This window comes from Meles meles, chromosome 12 (assembly GCF_922984935.1).
Source record: "Meles meles chromosome 12, mMelMel3.1 paternal haplotype, whole genome shotgun sequence".
NCBI classification, from domain to species: domain Eukaryota; kingdom Metazoa; phylum Chordata; class Mammalia; order Carnivora; family Mustelidae; genus Meles; species Meles meles.
In genome coordinates, this window is record NC_060077.1 from 26,586,409 (window position 1) to 26,600,590 (window position 14,182).

Consider the following 14,182-nt stretch of genomic DNA (forward strand, 5'->3'; position numbering starts at 1 on the left):
ACAGGGCTTTTGAAGACAGAGAGGGTTGGGGGACCCCAGGTAGAGAAGATGCCATCCAAGTCTCTGGCTTAGGCCACTAGGTAAGTGGTGGTGCCCTTCACTGAGGGCACCCTATAAAGGGCATTGCATTTCTCCTGTGAGTGGTTTGAGTCTTGAGAGCTGCTAGGAGCCTGGGGCATGGTGAGCCTTCCTGCACAAGTGAAATTGGTCAGGTACATTTTTAGGATGTCTTCATCCTGCCTCAACTCTTGTCTGGCCCAGGGTCAACCGGATGCACATCAGTCCCAACAACCGCAACGCCATCCACCCTGGGGATCGCATCCTGGAGATCAATGGGACCCCTGTCCGCACACTCCGAGTGGAAGAGGTACAATGTGTGTCCTGTCTGTCATGTGAGGATGGGACATGGAACAGACCCTCTGAGACATCATGGTATGGCCTTTGCCTTTCTCCACCCCCAGTCTATCTCTTGTCTTGCCACAGAGCTTGTGACACTGGTGACCTCCTCTGTCAGGCTGGCACATTCCCAGGACAGCAGGGATGGCCTGACAGATGAGATATCTGATAGGATGCGAGGGACAGGGCACTGGGGGCTCCTGGCAGCTGGAGGCCACCATTAGCAAGTTGAACGTTGGCCATAGTGTGCTTGGATCATCTGGGATCATCTGGGCTGATGGGTGGGTGGCCTGGGTTGGGACAGCTTGTGGGAGCTAGCCTTACATTGCTCTTGGTTACAGGTAGAGGATGCAATTAACCAGACAAGCCAGACGCTTCAGCTCTTGATTGAACATGATCCTGTCTCCCAGCGCCTGGACCAGCTGCGGCTGGATGCACGACTCTCTCCCCACATGCAGAATGCTGCACACTCCCATACCCTCAGCACTCTGGACACCAAGGAGAATCTGGAAGGGACACTCAGGAGACGCTCTCTGAGGTGCTGCCTCCTAATCCTGATTCCATGCTGACCCATGCTTATCCCTCGGATGAGGTCGAGCTGGCTTCGGGAGGCCGGCAGGGTTAGGAAAGGAAACCGCTGGCCAGGGATGGGCCATGAGGATTGTGCTGACCCAGATCCCCTCATGGGAGTCATAGTTTATAGCCAGGGCCTGTGTGTGATCTGACCCAGCTGTCTGCCAGGTTTCCTTAGAAGCCGGAGAATCAGGACCTGTCCACTGAACTGAGCTGAACAGGAAGCACCAGTGCTGGCTCCTAAAGGATCAGCAGAGGGAGGCATGGGGCTCAGAGGCTGGAGTAGGGACACGGGGAGGATTAATAAGTATAAGTAAGAACACTGAAAACTATAAAGCAAGAGATGAATGTAAGCTGTTTTAGATTTGAGGGACCAACAGTTAAAACCTCAGAGTTGTCCAGGTGCAACAGGAGGGAGCACTCGCCCTGGATCCAGGTGCCAAGTAGGGAGACTGAAAGAACAGGAGTTAGACGCAGCAGCTCTCTACATAGACACACTCCTACCATGCCTTTGAGCTGAGCTCCCTCCCTTCACAAATCACATCATCTCTGAGCTTCTGTTTCTGCACCTATGAAGTGGGGTTGTAAGACAAAGATGACTGTCTCACCAATTACATAAGGATTCGGTGTGGAAATGGATGCAAAGTAACACAGTGCCAGCAAAGGGTCAGCACTAAGTGAGGTGTTGTTAGTATCATTAGGAGTCAAGTTCTCTTTCCTCCCTCCTGATCAAACAGACTGAATCACTCAGGGCACTTGCCTGGCATCTGTTGGAAACAGGGCCCTCCTCACAGGTTGCTGGCATGAATTTCTGGCTGCCCTCTTGGCCTCGGCACAAGTGAGCTGGTAGAGTAGTGCGCCTGAGGGCAGAGAAGCCTTGAGCATGTGGGGGTAGCCGGAGAGCTGCTTAGATATCTGGAGGGCCATCATTGTGGGAGAGAGGGCAGCTCACCTTGTGTGCTTCTGTGGGCGTGGTTGGTGGGCAGCAAAGAGAGTAGAGCAAGGGCTAAGAGGCCTGTGGATGGTCCTTTCTCAGAGCCCAAGTGAGACGGGATGTACGGGAGAGAAGTTTTCAGGGTTGCAGTTCACCTGCAGTGGACTTCAGCCTTCTTGCCCCTTCTTCAAGAAGTCAGCAACAGTTACCAACCATTACTGTTATGGACTGCTCTTAAAAATGTAAATACGCTGGCTCTGTGGCTATAAGAATCATACATGCTCATTACTTTAGAATTTGGGAAATATAGACAGGTAGAAAGATGAGCAAAATAGCCAGAATCCCATGTCATTTTTTGGGTGGTGGTAGGCTCTCACTCTAACCCATCTAGCACTTTGACTCAAGCAGACATGGGAAGTGGTGGATTGCCACCTTACGGCGCTGTCGCATGTTGAGCGCTGTAAGCTAGTAAAGTCTAGTCGATCATTCCAGGTGAGTGCTCAGGGTTCCTGCTTTTTTTAAAATTTTATTTATTTATTTATTTGACAGAGAAATCACAAGTAGGCGAGCAGGCAGAGAGAGGGGAAGCAGGCTTCCCACTGAGCAGAGAGCCCGTTGTGGGGCTCGATCCCAGGACCCTGAGATCATGACCCGAGCTGAAGGCAGAGGTTCAACCCACTGAGCCACCCAGGCACCCCGAAGGTTCCTGCTTTGATACTTAAATAGACTGCTGATGTTTGCAGCCCCAAAATGGCACATCCGTCTGACGTAAGAGTTCCTTCCCCTCATCATAGCACCAGAACTACAGACATTGGGATTGGTAGGGTAGTAGGGTGGCCTTGAGGTTTCTACTTCCAGGGTTTTATTGGCAGGTCTCTGAGGACTACCTTAGCCCTACCCTCATCTTTCCTCATCTTTAGGCGCAGTAACAGCATCTCCAAGTCCCCTGGCCCCAGCTCCCCAAAGGAGCCCCTGCTCTTTAGCCGTGACATCAGCCGCTCAGAATCCCTCCGCTGTTCCAGCAGTAACTCACAGCAGATCTTCCGGCCATGTGACCTGATCCACGGGGAGGTCCTGGGGAAGGGCTTCTTTGGGCAGGCCATCAAGGTGAGCACAGGCAGCAGCTGCTCTGCTCTTCTGCCCCCAACCTCTCTCTCACCTTCTTCCGGGGAGTTCTCATCACATGCTCTCACTCCACACCCTACAGGACACCAGGCCCCTTTCCTGGCTGCAGGTGATGGTGTGAGGGCTACACTCTGGCCCTCCCAGGCCACTTAAAGGCAGCGTTGCTGTCACAGTGAGCTTGGACCTGGAGACCCAAGTTGGGATGAATTATGCCCATGGTTATGCCACCTCCAGTCAACGGGTGTTTTTAAGTACCCTGAGGCCTCAGTGCTAGGCATATTGCAGGGAGCACACGGGGGAGTGGCTCTTGCCGCCCTGATGAACAGTCTTGGGGACTAACCTCTCTCTCTTTCTCTCCTCCTCCTCTGCTGAGAGCTGGGAGGGGGGGTCAGGTAAGCCGTGTGTCTCAGGTTTCAGGGCCTTGGGGCTGGAGAGCTCACCCTGACCCACCCAGCTCCCTGGTGCATGTCTGTGGCACTGACCCTCCTGTCCCTAGACTTCTGTTCGCCCAAGGGATTCACTCCTGTGTCAGATGACCAGAGCCCCTGCTTGGCTTGGCAGTGTCCCCTCCTGCCTCCTCCACTTCCCTTTTCTGCATTCTCGCCTCGCCTCTGTGCATGCCCAGCTCTCCAAGGAAGAGGGTATGCTCCCCTCTGAGTCCCCTGTTACCTCATGCTGTGTCTTCTACAGATGAACTGTCAGTCTGATATGGCTCAGTGTGTCTTCCAGGGGATGGGATGCCCAGTTGCATATATTTCCACACAGTTCACCAGGGCTCTGCGCCAGTAATAGTTGCCCTCCTTTGTAACTAGGTAACACACAAAGCCACTGGCAAAGTGATGGTCATGAAGGAGTTAATTCGGTGTGATGAGGAAACACAGAAGACTTTCCTGACTGAGGTAAGAGGATGGGGTGGTGGGAGTTAGGAGTTCAGTGTCACCGTTGGAAGAGAGAAAGATCTTAATAAATAACAGTTTCGGAGGAAACTTTTTTATTTTAAGATCTTATTTATTTATTTGACAGAGGAAGACAGCGAGAGTAGGAACATAAATAGGGGGAGTGGAAGAGGGAGAAGCAGTCTCCCCGCTGAGCAGAGAGCCTGATCCAGGGCTCTATCCCAGGACCCTAGGATCATGACCTGAGCTAAAGGCAGACACTTAATGACTGAGCCACCCAGGTGCCCTGGGAGGAAACTTACTTTAGAGTCACTTTCTTAAAAGCCGAGGAGAAAAGAGCTCTAGAGGAATGGGTAATTATCTGTTCAGTGAGCATTTACTAATGACAGCATGATCTGGGTGCAAAGGATATAGTAACAAATGGGATGTGGTTCAGAGCTTACAGCTAGTGGGGGTGATGGCCATGAAAACAGACCAGTTTAGGACAACTGGGAGTTACGCTCACCACCTGAACACCCTGCTAAGGGAGCCTAGAGTGGGGCCTCCCAGAGAATTGTCATCCCTGGAGTGTTTACACAGTTTTTACCACCCTTCCCAAGTTGTCCATTCTTTTTGGTTGGTACTCCTATGGTCTGGCCATTGCCCTCCAGGCCTTCGTTTTACTCTCAAACCCTCCCATTCCAGTTCCCCCCAAATAAAATTCCTAGAAAAGCAGGATCCCAAGGGTGAGGCCTCTGAGGCATCCCTATCCATGTGGAAGTATTCTACCCCATCACATAAGACTGGAGGTAGGAGATGCAGGGGACACTTGTCAGACTGACTCCCTGGAGGGAAGGGGATAAAGAAGACATAGTAGGAAGTAACCATTCACCCTCCTTGGCCTCTACCACCCCCAGGTGAAGGTGATGCGAAGCCTAGACCACCCCAATGTGCTCAAGTTCATTGGTGTGCTATACAAGGACAAGAAGCTGAACTTGCTGACAGAGTACATTGAGGGGGGCACGCTGAAGGACTTTCTGCGCAGTGTGGTAAGCAAACCACCCTCACGGCTTTGCTTACAAAGGGTCATGCTGGGCAGGACTGGACACAGGCAGGGAGGGTTCACTGGCAGACCACATTCACCCGTGGGGCCTGGATTCCAAATGGGACAGGGCCCCACAGCCTCTCATGGCATTCCTCCCTCCCATAGGACCCATTTCCCTGGCAGCAGAAGGTCCGATTTGCCAAAGGCATCGCCTCTGGAATGGTGAGTTCTGCCAACAGCTGCCAAGGGTGGCAGTTGGGGGCCAGGCAGGGTGGGGAGTCAGGATAGCTGCAGGGATTACAGGTAGGGGCTGGAAGGCAGAGCCCCCAGCCTGGGCAGCTTGTGTGGGCTGGGTCAGTCAGCAGCTATTTAATGAGCCTCTCTCAGTGCCTGTGAAATTGTCCCCAGTTGCCTTCTCTTCACTCACAACCTACTCAACGAGTTCTAAATCTTCAAGGCAAACAGGGCATGGGTAAGGCAAATTAGTAGTGTCCAGCTGCTGGGGGAACTTGGCGCAGGTAGAGAACCTCACGGCCTATGAAATCAGAGAGGGGGATATATGTTCTAGTTAAGCCTGAAGGATGGATCGGAATTAGATAAAAGTTCCTCTTGGCAGAGAGGCCCCAAGGTTGAGGTGATGACAGCAGCAAAGACTCGGGAGGAGGGAGGAGGAAATAGTGTGTTTCACCTGGGAAAGGTGACCGACCAATTACAGTAGTAATACCAGTGACTGTTGCTGAGTGCTTCCTATATGCCGGCACTGAGCTGAGGGAGTAACATGTATGTATGTGTTCCTCATGACAACCCCAGTTTCCAGATGAGAAGCTGATGCTAGAAAGGGACAGAGCAGGGAGATTAGGATTGTCAGTCTGACCCCCAAGCCTCAGATTTTAATCCCTGCTCTTCATGTGCGGTCCATGAAGACTGTTAGTCTGGAGATACATGAAGATCCCTGTGTTTCAGACTACAGAGTCTGGATTTTATTTAGGAAGCCAAAAAGACAGGTGTAAAAGATACTTAAGAAAGTTTTGTGAGCAGAGCTGTGTTTTTTAATTTTATTTTAATATGAGTCTGGTGCAATCAGGTGGGGGTCAAGTTAGGAGAACCGAAGACAGGGAGACCAGGGGTGGGGCTAGTGAAACATTTCGCGTTTCTGAATTAAGGTATGGCTGTGGGGATGGGAGACTGGGAGGCAGGGTGCAGAGAGACTGGTTGGCAGCAAGGGAGCAGAGGTAAGGGGAGGAGGAGTTGGGGTGGCTTGAGGTACCTAGAAGAATGGGGGTCATTTACCAGATGTTTGCTGGGGCAGTGATGTTGGGGAAACAGGCGTGGGAAGAGCTAGTGTTGGCTGAGGCTGATGTGTGGTTAGTAGGGGTCAGCATGTGTGGAGAAGGTGGCTCTGAGGAGGCTGGAAGGAAAGTGTGGGCACGTGAAGATTTCAGGAGTAGGTATCATGGGAGAAGTGCAGGCAGCCTTTGGAGAAAGGACAGGCAGGCAGGTCACAAGAGCTACAACATTCAGGAAGTGCTCCCTGGGTATGTGAGCAGAGCCAGGAACCTCTGGGATGGAAGCAGTATTGTAAGGGAAGTGACTGCAGAGTGACAAGAGCCAAGAGTGGAGGCCTGATGTTGTGGGGGCGGGGAGTGGAATAGCAGAGATTTGCATGAAAACATTGGGGTAGGAAGAGGGAGAAGTTAAGAGAGTAGACAGAGAAGAGCAAGGAGCCGTGCTGAGACTCAGGGAAGGAGAATATTAGGAATATAGAACCAGCTAACCAGGGGGAAGTCACTGCTTCCCCCTGTCAGAGGCAGGAAGGATCCAGGGCAGCTGAAGCCAGAGATTGGACTGAGGATGGCAGTGAGGGGGCCTAGGAGCAGCGCATCTGAGGGCACTCACTTCAGGGGGACCGTATCTACATAAAGTGGGTAGAGGGGCTGGGAGCATGCAGGAGCCAGAGCCCAAGAGTTGGGGACTTCAGGAGGGAGCTGTGAGGATCTAGAGCAGCCACTGGGTTGGGGTCAGTGAACAAAGGATGGTCAGAAGGTGGTAGCAGGAAGAGAGAGGAAGCCCAGGCAGCCTTTGGCTTTCTGTTGCTGTTGGAACAAGGGAGTAACTACAGGAGGCCCTCGCCCTAGGGTCCAGGTTGGGTTCTGAAGCTGAGTAGGGATGCCCTGGGAGAAGAGCAGCCCCCAGTTTCGGAGTCTGCAGCTGCTTCAATTACTGGCCATTGGCCTCAGCTGGTACTTCTGTTCCAGGCCTATCTGCACTCCATGTGTATCATCCACCGGGATCTGAACTCACACAACTGCCTTATCAAGCTGGTATGTCCCACCACCCTGGGTCTCCCTGGGGCCAGCCCTCTTGCCGTGTCACAAAGGAGACTTACTGTCCCCTTGTGCTTTGACCTGAGTTGTCACCTAGGACTCCTGTCTTGCCCTTCCTGCTGCCTGATGCTCTCCTCTGTCTTCTGGGGCTCTCAAATAGATGCCAACACAATTACACCTCCTCCCAGTAGCCGGCTTTGAAATCCTTTGGTCAGAGGGAGTTCCAGAAGTCCTTTAACTGTATATAAAGCCCTGTTGTTTTTCCTGGTTCCACCCCATGGTAGTTCTGTAATGCAGCTCCCTACATACCCTGTTCTATAGCTGTGGCACCTTGAAGCCTCACTCTGAGGCCACAGAGCTGGTAAATATAGAGTGGCCAGTTTGGGGACAGCATTTCTCCCACCACCCATCAGCTCTGGTTGTCAGCAAGTCTTTTCTCCTGTTAGCTTGCAGTCTAGCTCCCTGGGCGTCCAGTAACTGGCCCTGGCTAGATGACCCTCTGGGTCCATACTAAATAATCTTAACCCTTTTCAGCATGACTGCCCTGGAGCTATTTGAAGAACTTATCTCCCCCCAAGTTCCCCACTGACTTCCTCCACCTTATCTTTTTCTGTCTTATCCTGGTTCTAGCCATGCCTTAAATCTGTTGGGGAACAAGGCAGAATGGCGAAAGAAGAGAAAAATCCCTTTTCTGCCCCTGAGTTCCACTCTCCAGATCCCAGAGCCTTACCCCTCCAGGCTCCAGGATATCTGCTGTGAACACCCCAAGGTCTGGGGAATCTGTTACGCAGATGCAGACTGTTAGAAAACAAATAACTAAGCCTTGTCAGCCAGAGAGATCTTTAGCTGTGACTCCCCTTTACTACATAGCTTTTCTCCCCTTCTCAATGACTTTTCTTGGGAATGTCCTCACCAAGCCCTTACCTGGCCCTTGTCCTAACAGGACAAGACCGTGGTGGTGGCAGACTTTGGGCTCTCACGGCTCATAGTTGAGGAGAGGAAAAAGCCCCCAGTGGAGAAAGCCACCACCAAGAAACGCACCTTGCGTAAGAATGACCGCAAGAAGCGCTATACGGTGGTGGGAAACCCCTACTGGATGGCCCCTGAGATGCTGAACGGTGAGTCCTGACACTGGACAATGGAGGGGAGTTTGGGGTCCACATCTTGGATCAGAGTCCTGGGTGTTCCAGGGGAGGCCTGTGAAGTGTAAGGCCACGTACCCACAGCTGATGGCTAGATGATTTATCCCTTGGCAGACTGGACTTCATAAACTCCTTCCTCCCTGATCTCCTGGACCTAGGGTGAGATCTGACTGACTTTTGTGCCCCAGGGGTAGCTGAGAACTCAGGGTGTTTATTGCCAGAGATTTTGCCTTTTCTTTCACCCTGCTGAGATCTGAAGTATGGTGCCCCCTTGTGGACAATGTTCAAACCGACCAGAGATTACTGGGGCTGGAATTCTTGCACTGAACTGGGTTGTGAGGCCTCAGAAATGGCCTAATTCGACCATTTTATGGAGTCGGAGGCCCAGAGAAGTTCAGTAGCTTGCACAGGAACATACAGCTAGCTAATGACAGAGTGCAGGTCAACCCTGATCCAGTTCTCTTTCACTGTCCCATACAGTTTCATTTTCGGCAGTGTGTTTTATAAGACTCTGAGGCTGCCCACCCAGGGCTGAGGAAAGACAATATTCAGAAGGCGCTTTGTCCTGGGCATCCTTTACGGCATCCCAGCGGAGCCTGTTCTAGCCCTGGTTCTTGGCTGTGGCCTGGTTTGGCCCAGACTCAGTACAGAGCATGTAAGAGACTAAACCTAACAGCCTGCTCTCCTGTGTTCCCCAGGAAAGAGCTATGATGAGTCGGTGGATGTCTTCTCTTTTGGGATCGTTCTCTGCGAGGTGAGCTCCAGCCAGCACAGAGGCCAGGCCTGAGGCAGCAGGCCTAGTAGTTCTGCCCTGCCTCAGTACTGGGACTACTGCTCCTCATGATGAGCATTTCCACCATAAAATCAGCACGAGTGGTATAGGGTTGTACAGTTTATCACACATCTCTTGACACACTGGAATCTCCTTGGTCCCATGAGAAGGATTGGGTAGGGTTTTTTCAAGTGAGGAGACAGGCTCAGAAAGGGGCAGGGACTTGCTCTTAGTCCCACAGCCAGTAAGGGGCAGATGAGAGGGTCCTTACAGTTGTCCGACTAGCTCTTGGTCCAGATGCAACCTTTCCCTTTGGTCTCCCTTCCCTGGGTCCTAGTAGTGCCTTGGTCCTCAGCCCCACAAGTGGAAGTAGCCACTGCAACAAGTGCCAGCCTGTCTAGCACAGTACTGAGCACTAGGGGTGGACACAGTGAGTCTTGGAAAGATCTCTCCCATTAGGAACTTAGCTCAGTGTGTCTTGAAACAGTCAAGCACATATGTTCAGAGTCTTCTGTAATTCCTACAAATGGTGAGAGGAGACAAGGGACAGTTGGAATCATGAAGGAGGGTTTTTTAAAAATTATTTTCTTTAATGGAAGTCAGTTGAACATTTATTGTGTGCAAAGCACAAGGCTGCCACTGAACGGCTGCAGACACGAATCTGACCCAGGACCTCACTTCCCAGCCTGAACTCTGACAGGGGACATAGACATGAGGGGACACAGCAGGACAGAGTGGGATGTGTGGAACTGCCTCTCCAGTTTGAAACTTCTTGCTTCTACTACAATGAAGCCTCTTCTAAACCCTCCTCAGTAACCAGATTCTGAGTTGAGAGAAGTCTGAATTAGTGACATTTGGGCATGGGGGACAGCTCTCTAATCTTGGTTTTTATCTCCCTCTTCTACCCATCCTTCCTGTCCATACACTAGTATCCCACTCCCCTGTGACTGCACCCACCACAGTCCATTCCTGACCAGCCGTCTTCTCATCTGCAGATCATCGGGCAGGTGTATGCAGATCCTGACTGCCTCCCCCGAACACTGGACTTTGGCCTCAACGTGAAGCTCTTCTGGGAGAAGTTTGTCCCCACAGACTGCCCCCCAGCCTTCTTCCCCCTGGCTGCCATCTGCTGCAAACTGGAGCCCGAGAGCAGGTTGGTATCCTGCCCCTTTGCGCCAGCTCACACAGGCCTGGGATGGTTGCCCCAGCCTTGGCCATCCCCAAGCCCTTCCCAGGTGCAGGGGTGGCAAAAGCCTTGAGCTCAAGGATGCGACTGTCAACCACTGAAGCCGCCCTAACAGCTCTGACATGCCCAATGGGGTGATTAGGGGGACAAGGGCATAGCCATGAGTGACCTAGATATAACACAGACACAGCCATGAAAACAAATTCTAACAGAAGAAAATTCACAGAGTGTTTTTCATGTTCACCTGTGTCCAGATACATATAGTTATACTCTCAAAGAAAGAAAAGTTTTGTATTTTGCCCTGCATTTTCCTTGTTACTACCCAGTCTTCCTGTTTATCATTTTTTTTTGACTACGTGAACTTCAGTTCAATAGACTATCTGAACATATTATAATATACATAAGGTAGATACTCGGGGGTTTTTTTTCCAGTTTTTCCTTATAATAGGTAGTACTGCAGTGAATGTCTTTATGCATTCAGCTCATCATCTGCTTTAAAGAAAATTCTTTAAATGACCTTTATTCATCTCAGGTTATGGTTTTCATTATTGTCAGCACTACCCCAGTTCTTTCCAAGTTTCTGCATTAGACAACCAGAATCTATGCCTTTTTTTCCCTGCTCTCAAAAATCCTGTTTCCTGTAAACAAATTCAAGGGGCACCTGGCTGGCTCAGTCAGTGAACCATCTAATTCTTGATCTCAGGGTTGTGAGTTCAAGCCCACTTTGGGCATAGAGATTATTTAAATAAGTAAGTCTTCAAAAAAAATTCATATATGACTAAAATATATAGCACAGAAAGTGCACATTTTCTGTGATTATCTAACCATCATGCCCCTCAGCTCTCCTCATTCTCCTGCTCCATCCCCTCAAGATAACCAGTTGGTACATAGCCTTTACTTTAAAATGGTTTCCAAAGGCCCATGTTAGAGTTGGAATTTGCTGGTGGGAGGCTCTACATTTTGTTCCTTCATGGGCCAAAGGACTACAGTCCTTCAATAATACCAGAGTAAGAGCATGAGGAGAAAATGTGAAGCTACATGGTATTTGTTTGCTAATATCCCTTCCTAGTCATTTTAACTGTCCATGTTTAATTCACTCAGAAGATACTGAGTGCGTACCCTGAGCGCGACATGGTCCTGTCCTCCTGGAACTCACATTCTCTCAAGGAGAGCTGATAAGCAATAAGTAGAATGCCCTTCACTGAATATTAGGAAGTGACAAATGGTATGGAAAAAAGAGCAGAACTGAAGAAAGAGGGATGTGTAGAGTGCAAATTGTAATTTTAAATACGGTGGTAAGAGTGGGCCTTGCTGAGAAGGTGACAAGATGGTTAAACACAAACATGGAGGAGGTGGAGGAGTAAGCCTGAGCTGGCTTAGGGTTCCAGGCCAGCTAAGCTGTTTCCACAGCACTGGGAACCTGCTGCTTGTTTTCCTCTTGGGAAGAGCTGCTGAGTATGAAACGTCCCTACCTGAGCAGATCCACTGATGTGGAAACAGTCTTGAGGACTGGAAAGAATCTTTAAAAAGGCACTTAGTCCAATTCCATCTTTGATGATTGCATTTTCTCCAAGACAGGAGACGAGCTTTTTTCCCCCTGGACTTCCTTTTTTTAAGCTACCCCCTCGAGCAGAGCCAGCCTTGTCACAGTGCTATCTCTCATCTTCACAGCAGCCCTACAGAATAGCTGTAAAGTTATATAACCTCCCCGCTTCCTGCAGAGGCACAAGGTTAAGGGGTTTGCCCAAGGTCACACAACTAGGAAGTGGTTGAGCTGCAGGCCTTACACAGCATCCTGTGGCCCTGCCCTTGTCTCACCTGTCTCCAACTCACTCCCCCTTTTTTTTTTAATAGACCACCATTCTCAAAACTGGAGGACTCCTTTGAGGCTCTCTGCCTGTACCTGGGAGAGCTGGGCATCCCGCTGCCTGCAGAGCTGGAAGAGCTGGACCACACTGTGAGCATGCAGTACGGCCTGACCCGGGACTCACCCACCTAGCCCTGGCCCAGCCCCCTGCAGGGGGGCGTTCTGCATCCACCATTGCCCCCTCTGCGCCCCATCCCTGCTGTGCGCAGGGTCACCCGAGCTTCCTGTGGATTGGCAGCTTGTTTAGAAACAGAACAAGCCATCCCTACTACCTCCCCAGGAGGCGACCGGGTGCAGCACCAGGAAAACACATCAAGGTTTGGGGGCCTGGTTACTGTCTGTAGATCCAACACTCGCCTGAAAGCTGTGAAGAAAAAAAAGAAAAAAAAAAAAGGAAAAAAAAAAAAGCGTGGCCCATGGTCCAGGAGGAATCTGTTACTTGTGACCACTTGGGACCTCCCTGGCATTTGGATTCCAGGAGGCTCTTCCTTACACTAATCAGCATGACCTGGACCTGCTGGGCAGGATTCCAGGGTGAACCTGCCTGTGGGCTCCGAAGTCTCTAGTCCAGCTGGGTACAGGAGGACTTCAAGTGGGAGTGTGGACAAGAGAAAGACTGGTGGCCAGGCGGCTGTCCGAGGATGTGAAATGACAGTGGTGCTACCCCTCCCCTTCCACTCTGTGTCCCACCCCCCACCCCCCCGGGATAGGGGTTGAGGCGGCAGGTTTTGAAGAGTCCCTTAGTTTGTGGTGGAACTGGCCAGGAGTCAGGGGAAGGGCTAGTTTGCTCATCTCCCAGGCCTAGGGGCCACATCAGTGTGAGGGGGAGCTTCTTCCTCACACTGTCAAACTGTACTGCTAGAGGCTCGCTGAGAGCTCTTGGGCCTCTCTACCTGCAACAAGCACTCACTTACAAATGCAGCAAGAGACTGGGGCGTGGAGAGAAAGGGGCCCTGCCCTCTAGAAAGCCCATATCCTGGCTGCTGTCATTCGTACCCTGGTGGGCATCTCAGTCAGAAGCCCAGACCTTTAGCTTGGTGTTGGGTGGGTTCTGGAGGATTGTGTGGCTTGCCACAGGCCCAGCATATGAGCCAAGAGAATGGCTGTCTCAGCAATCTCAGCCCTTCTCTTGTGGCAGCCATTGCTCCCCCTTCACCATGCCTGGGTCCAGGCAGCAACTTGGGCAGGAAGAGGTGGTGGCAGAGTTCAGAGCTGGGATGCTGGGGGAGGCTGCTCCCTGAGCTGGGCTTTCTGGCTTCTACCTCCCTTGTTGGTTGGCCCAGCTCACTAGCTCCTTGTAGCTCTTGGTTGCAGCTTCCTGGCACAGCTCCGGGCACTCAAAAGCCCTGGAGGCATCCTCTACATTGGCTCCCAGAACTTCAGGGACCCTTCAACACAACAAAATTGGCTGCCTCCTGTGTATCTGTGAGCTTGCACCATATTTAACAAATTGGGAATGGGTTTGGGATATTATTGCAATGTGTGGTGGTTGTGTTTTTTGGGGGGATAGGGGAAGGTAATGGGGGGAGAGTGATCCAGGAGAGTGGTTGATGTTAATACCGTTTTTGTTGCTTTATCTGTTGGGTGATATGTGAAAAAACTGTACATAGACCTGATAAGTTGTGGGATTAGATGTCCTCTTTGGACAGAGTTTACCTGCTTTATAGGCCATACTTATGTGTGGAGTGTGCAAGCTTGCTGTAGGGTTGAGTCCTGGCTCTGAGCAACCCTAAGTCAGCTGGTTGTGCCTCAGCTGTCCCCAGCAAGCATGGGAATGGTGGGCCCATGGTGGGCCATTGAGCAGACCAAATAAATTAAGCAGTTAACATAAGTGATGTTACTGAGAATGAAAAATTGACTTGCGGCCTGACTCAGCAGGAGGGTACACATGTTGGGGTGGGGGGTCTGCTGGCCACTTTCAGGCCCCTCCACACATGATGACT

The 14,182-nt window shown here is 51.1% G+C and overlaps 1 protein-coding gene across 2 annotated transcripts in view; it reads left to right on the top strand.

Moving 5' to 3' along the window:
* The window catches only part of LIMK2 (LIM domain kinase 2), a 60,234-nt gene extending 46,165 nt beyond the window's left edge, over window positions 1-14,069 (top strand). Inside the window, exons 6-16 of one of the 2 annotated variants that reach the window (XM_046024449.1) lie at window positions 262-367; window positions 738-934; window positions 2,824-3,010; window positions 3,841-3,927; window positions 4,821-4,952; window positions 5,114-5,170; window positions 7,204-7,269; window positions 8,216-8,390; window positions 9,113-9,168; window positions 10,182-10,339; window positions 12,227-13,743. In XM_046024449.1, the coding sequence (XP_045880405.1) occupies window positions 262-367; window positions 738-934; window positions 2,824-3,010; window positions 3,841-3,927; window positions 4,821-4,952; window positions 5,114-5,170; window positions 7,204-7,269; window positions 8,216-8,390; window positions 9,113-9,168; window positions 10,182-10,339; window positions 12,227-12,371 (1,366 nt within the window). In that variant the 3' untranslated portion in view covers window positions 12,372-13,743. Of the gene's footprint in view, window positions 1-261; window positions 368-737; window positions 935-2,823; window positions 3,011-3,840; window positions 3,928-4,820; window positions 4,953-5,113; window positions 5,171-7,203; window positions 7,270-8,215; window positions 8,391-9,112; window positions 9,169-10,181; window positions 10,340-12,226 lie in introns of both variants that reach the window. The other variant, XM_046024450.1, reaches the window with a different exon arrangement.
* The last annotated feature ends 113 nt before the right edge of the window (window positions 14,070-14,182 follow it).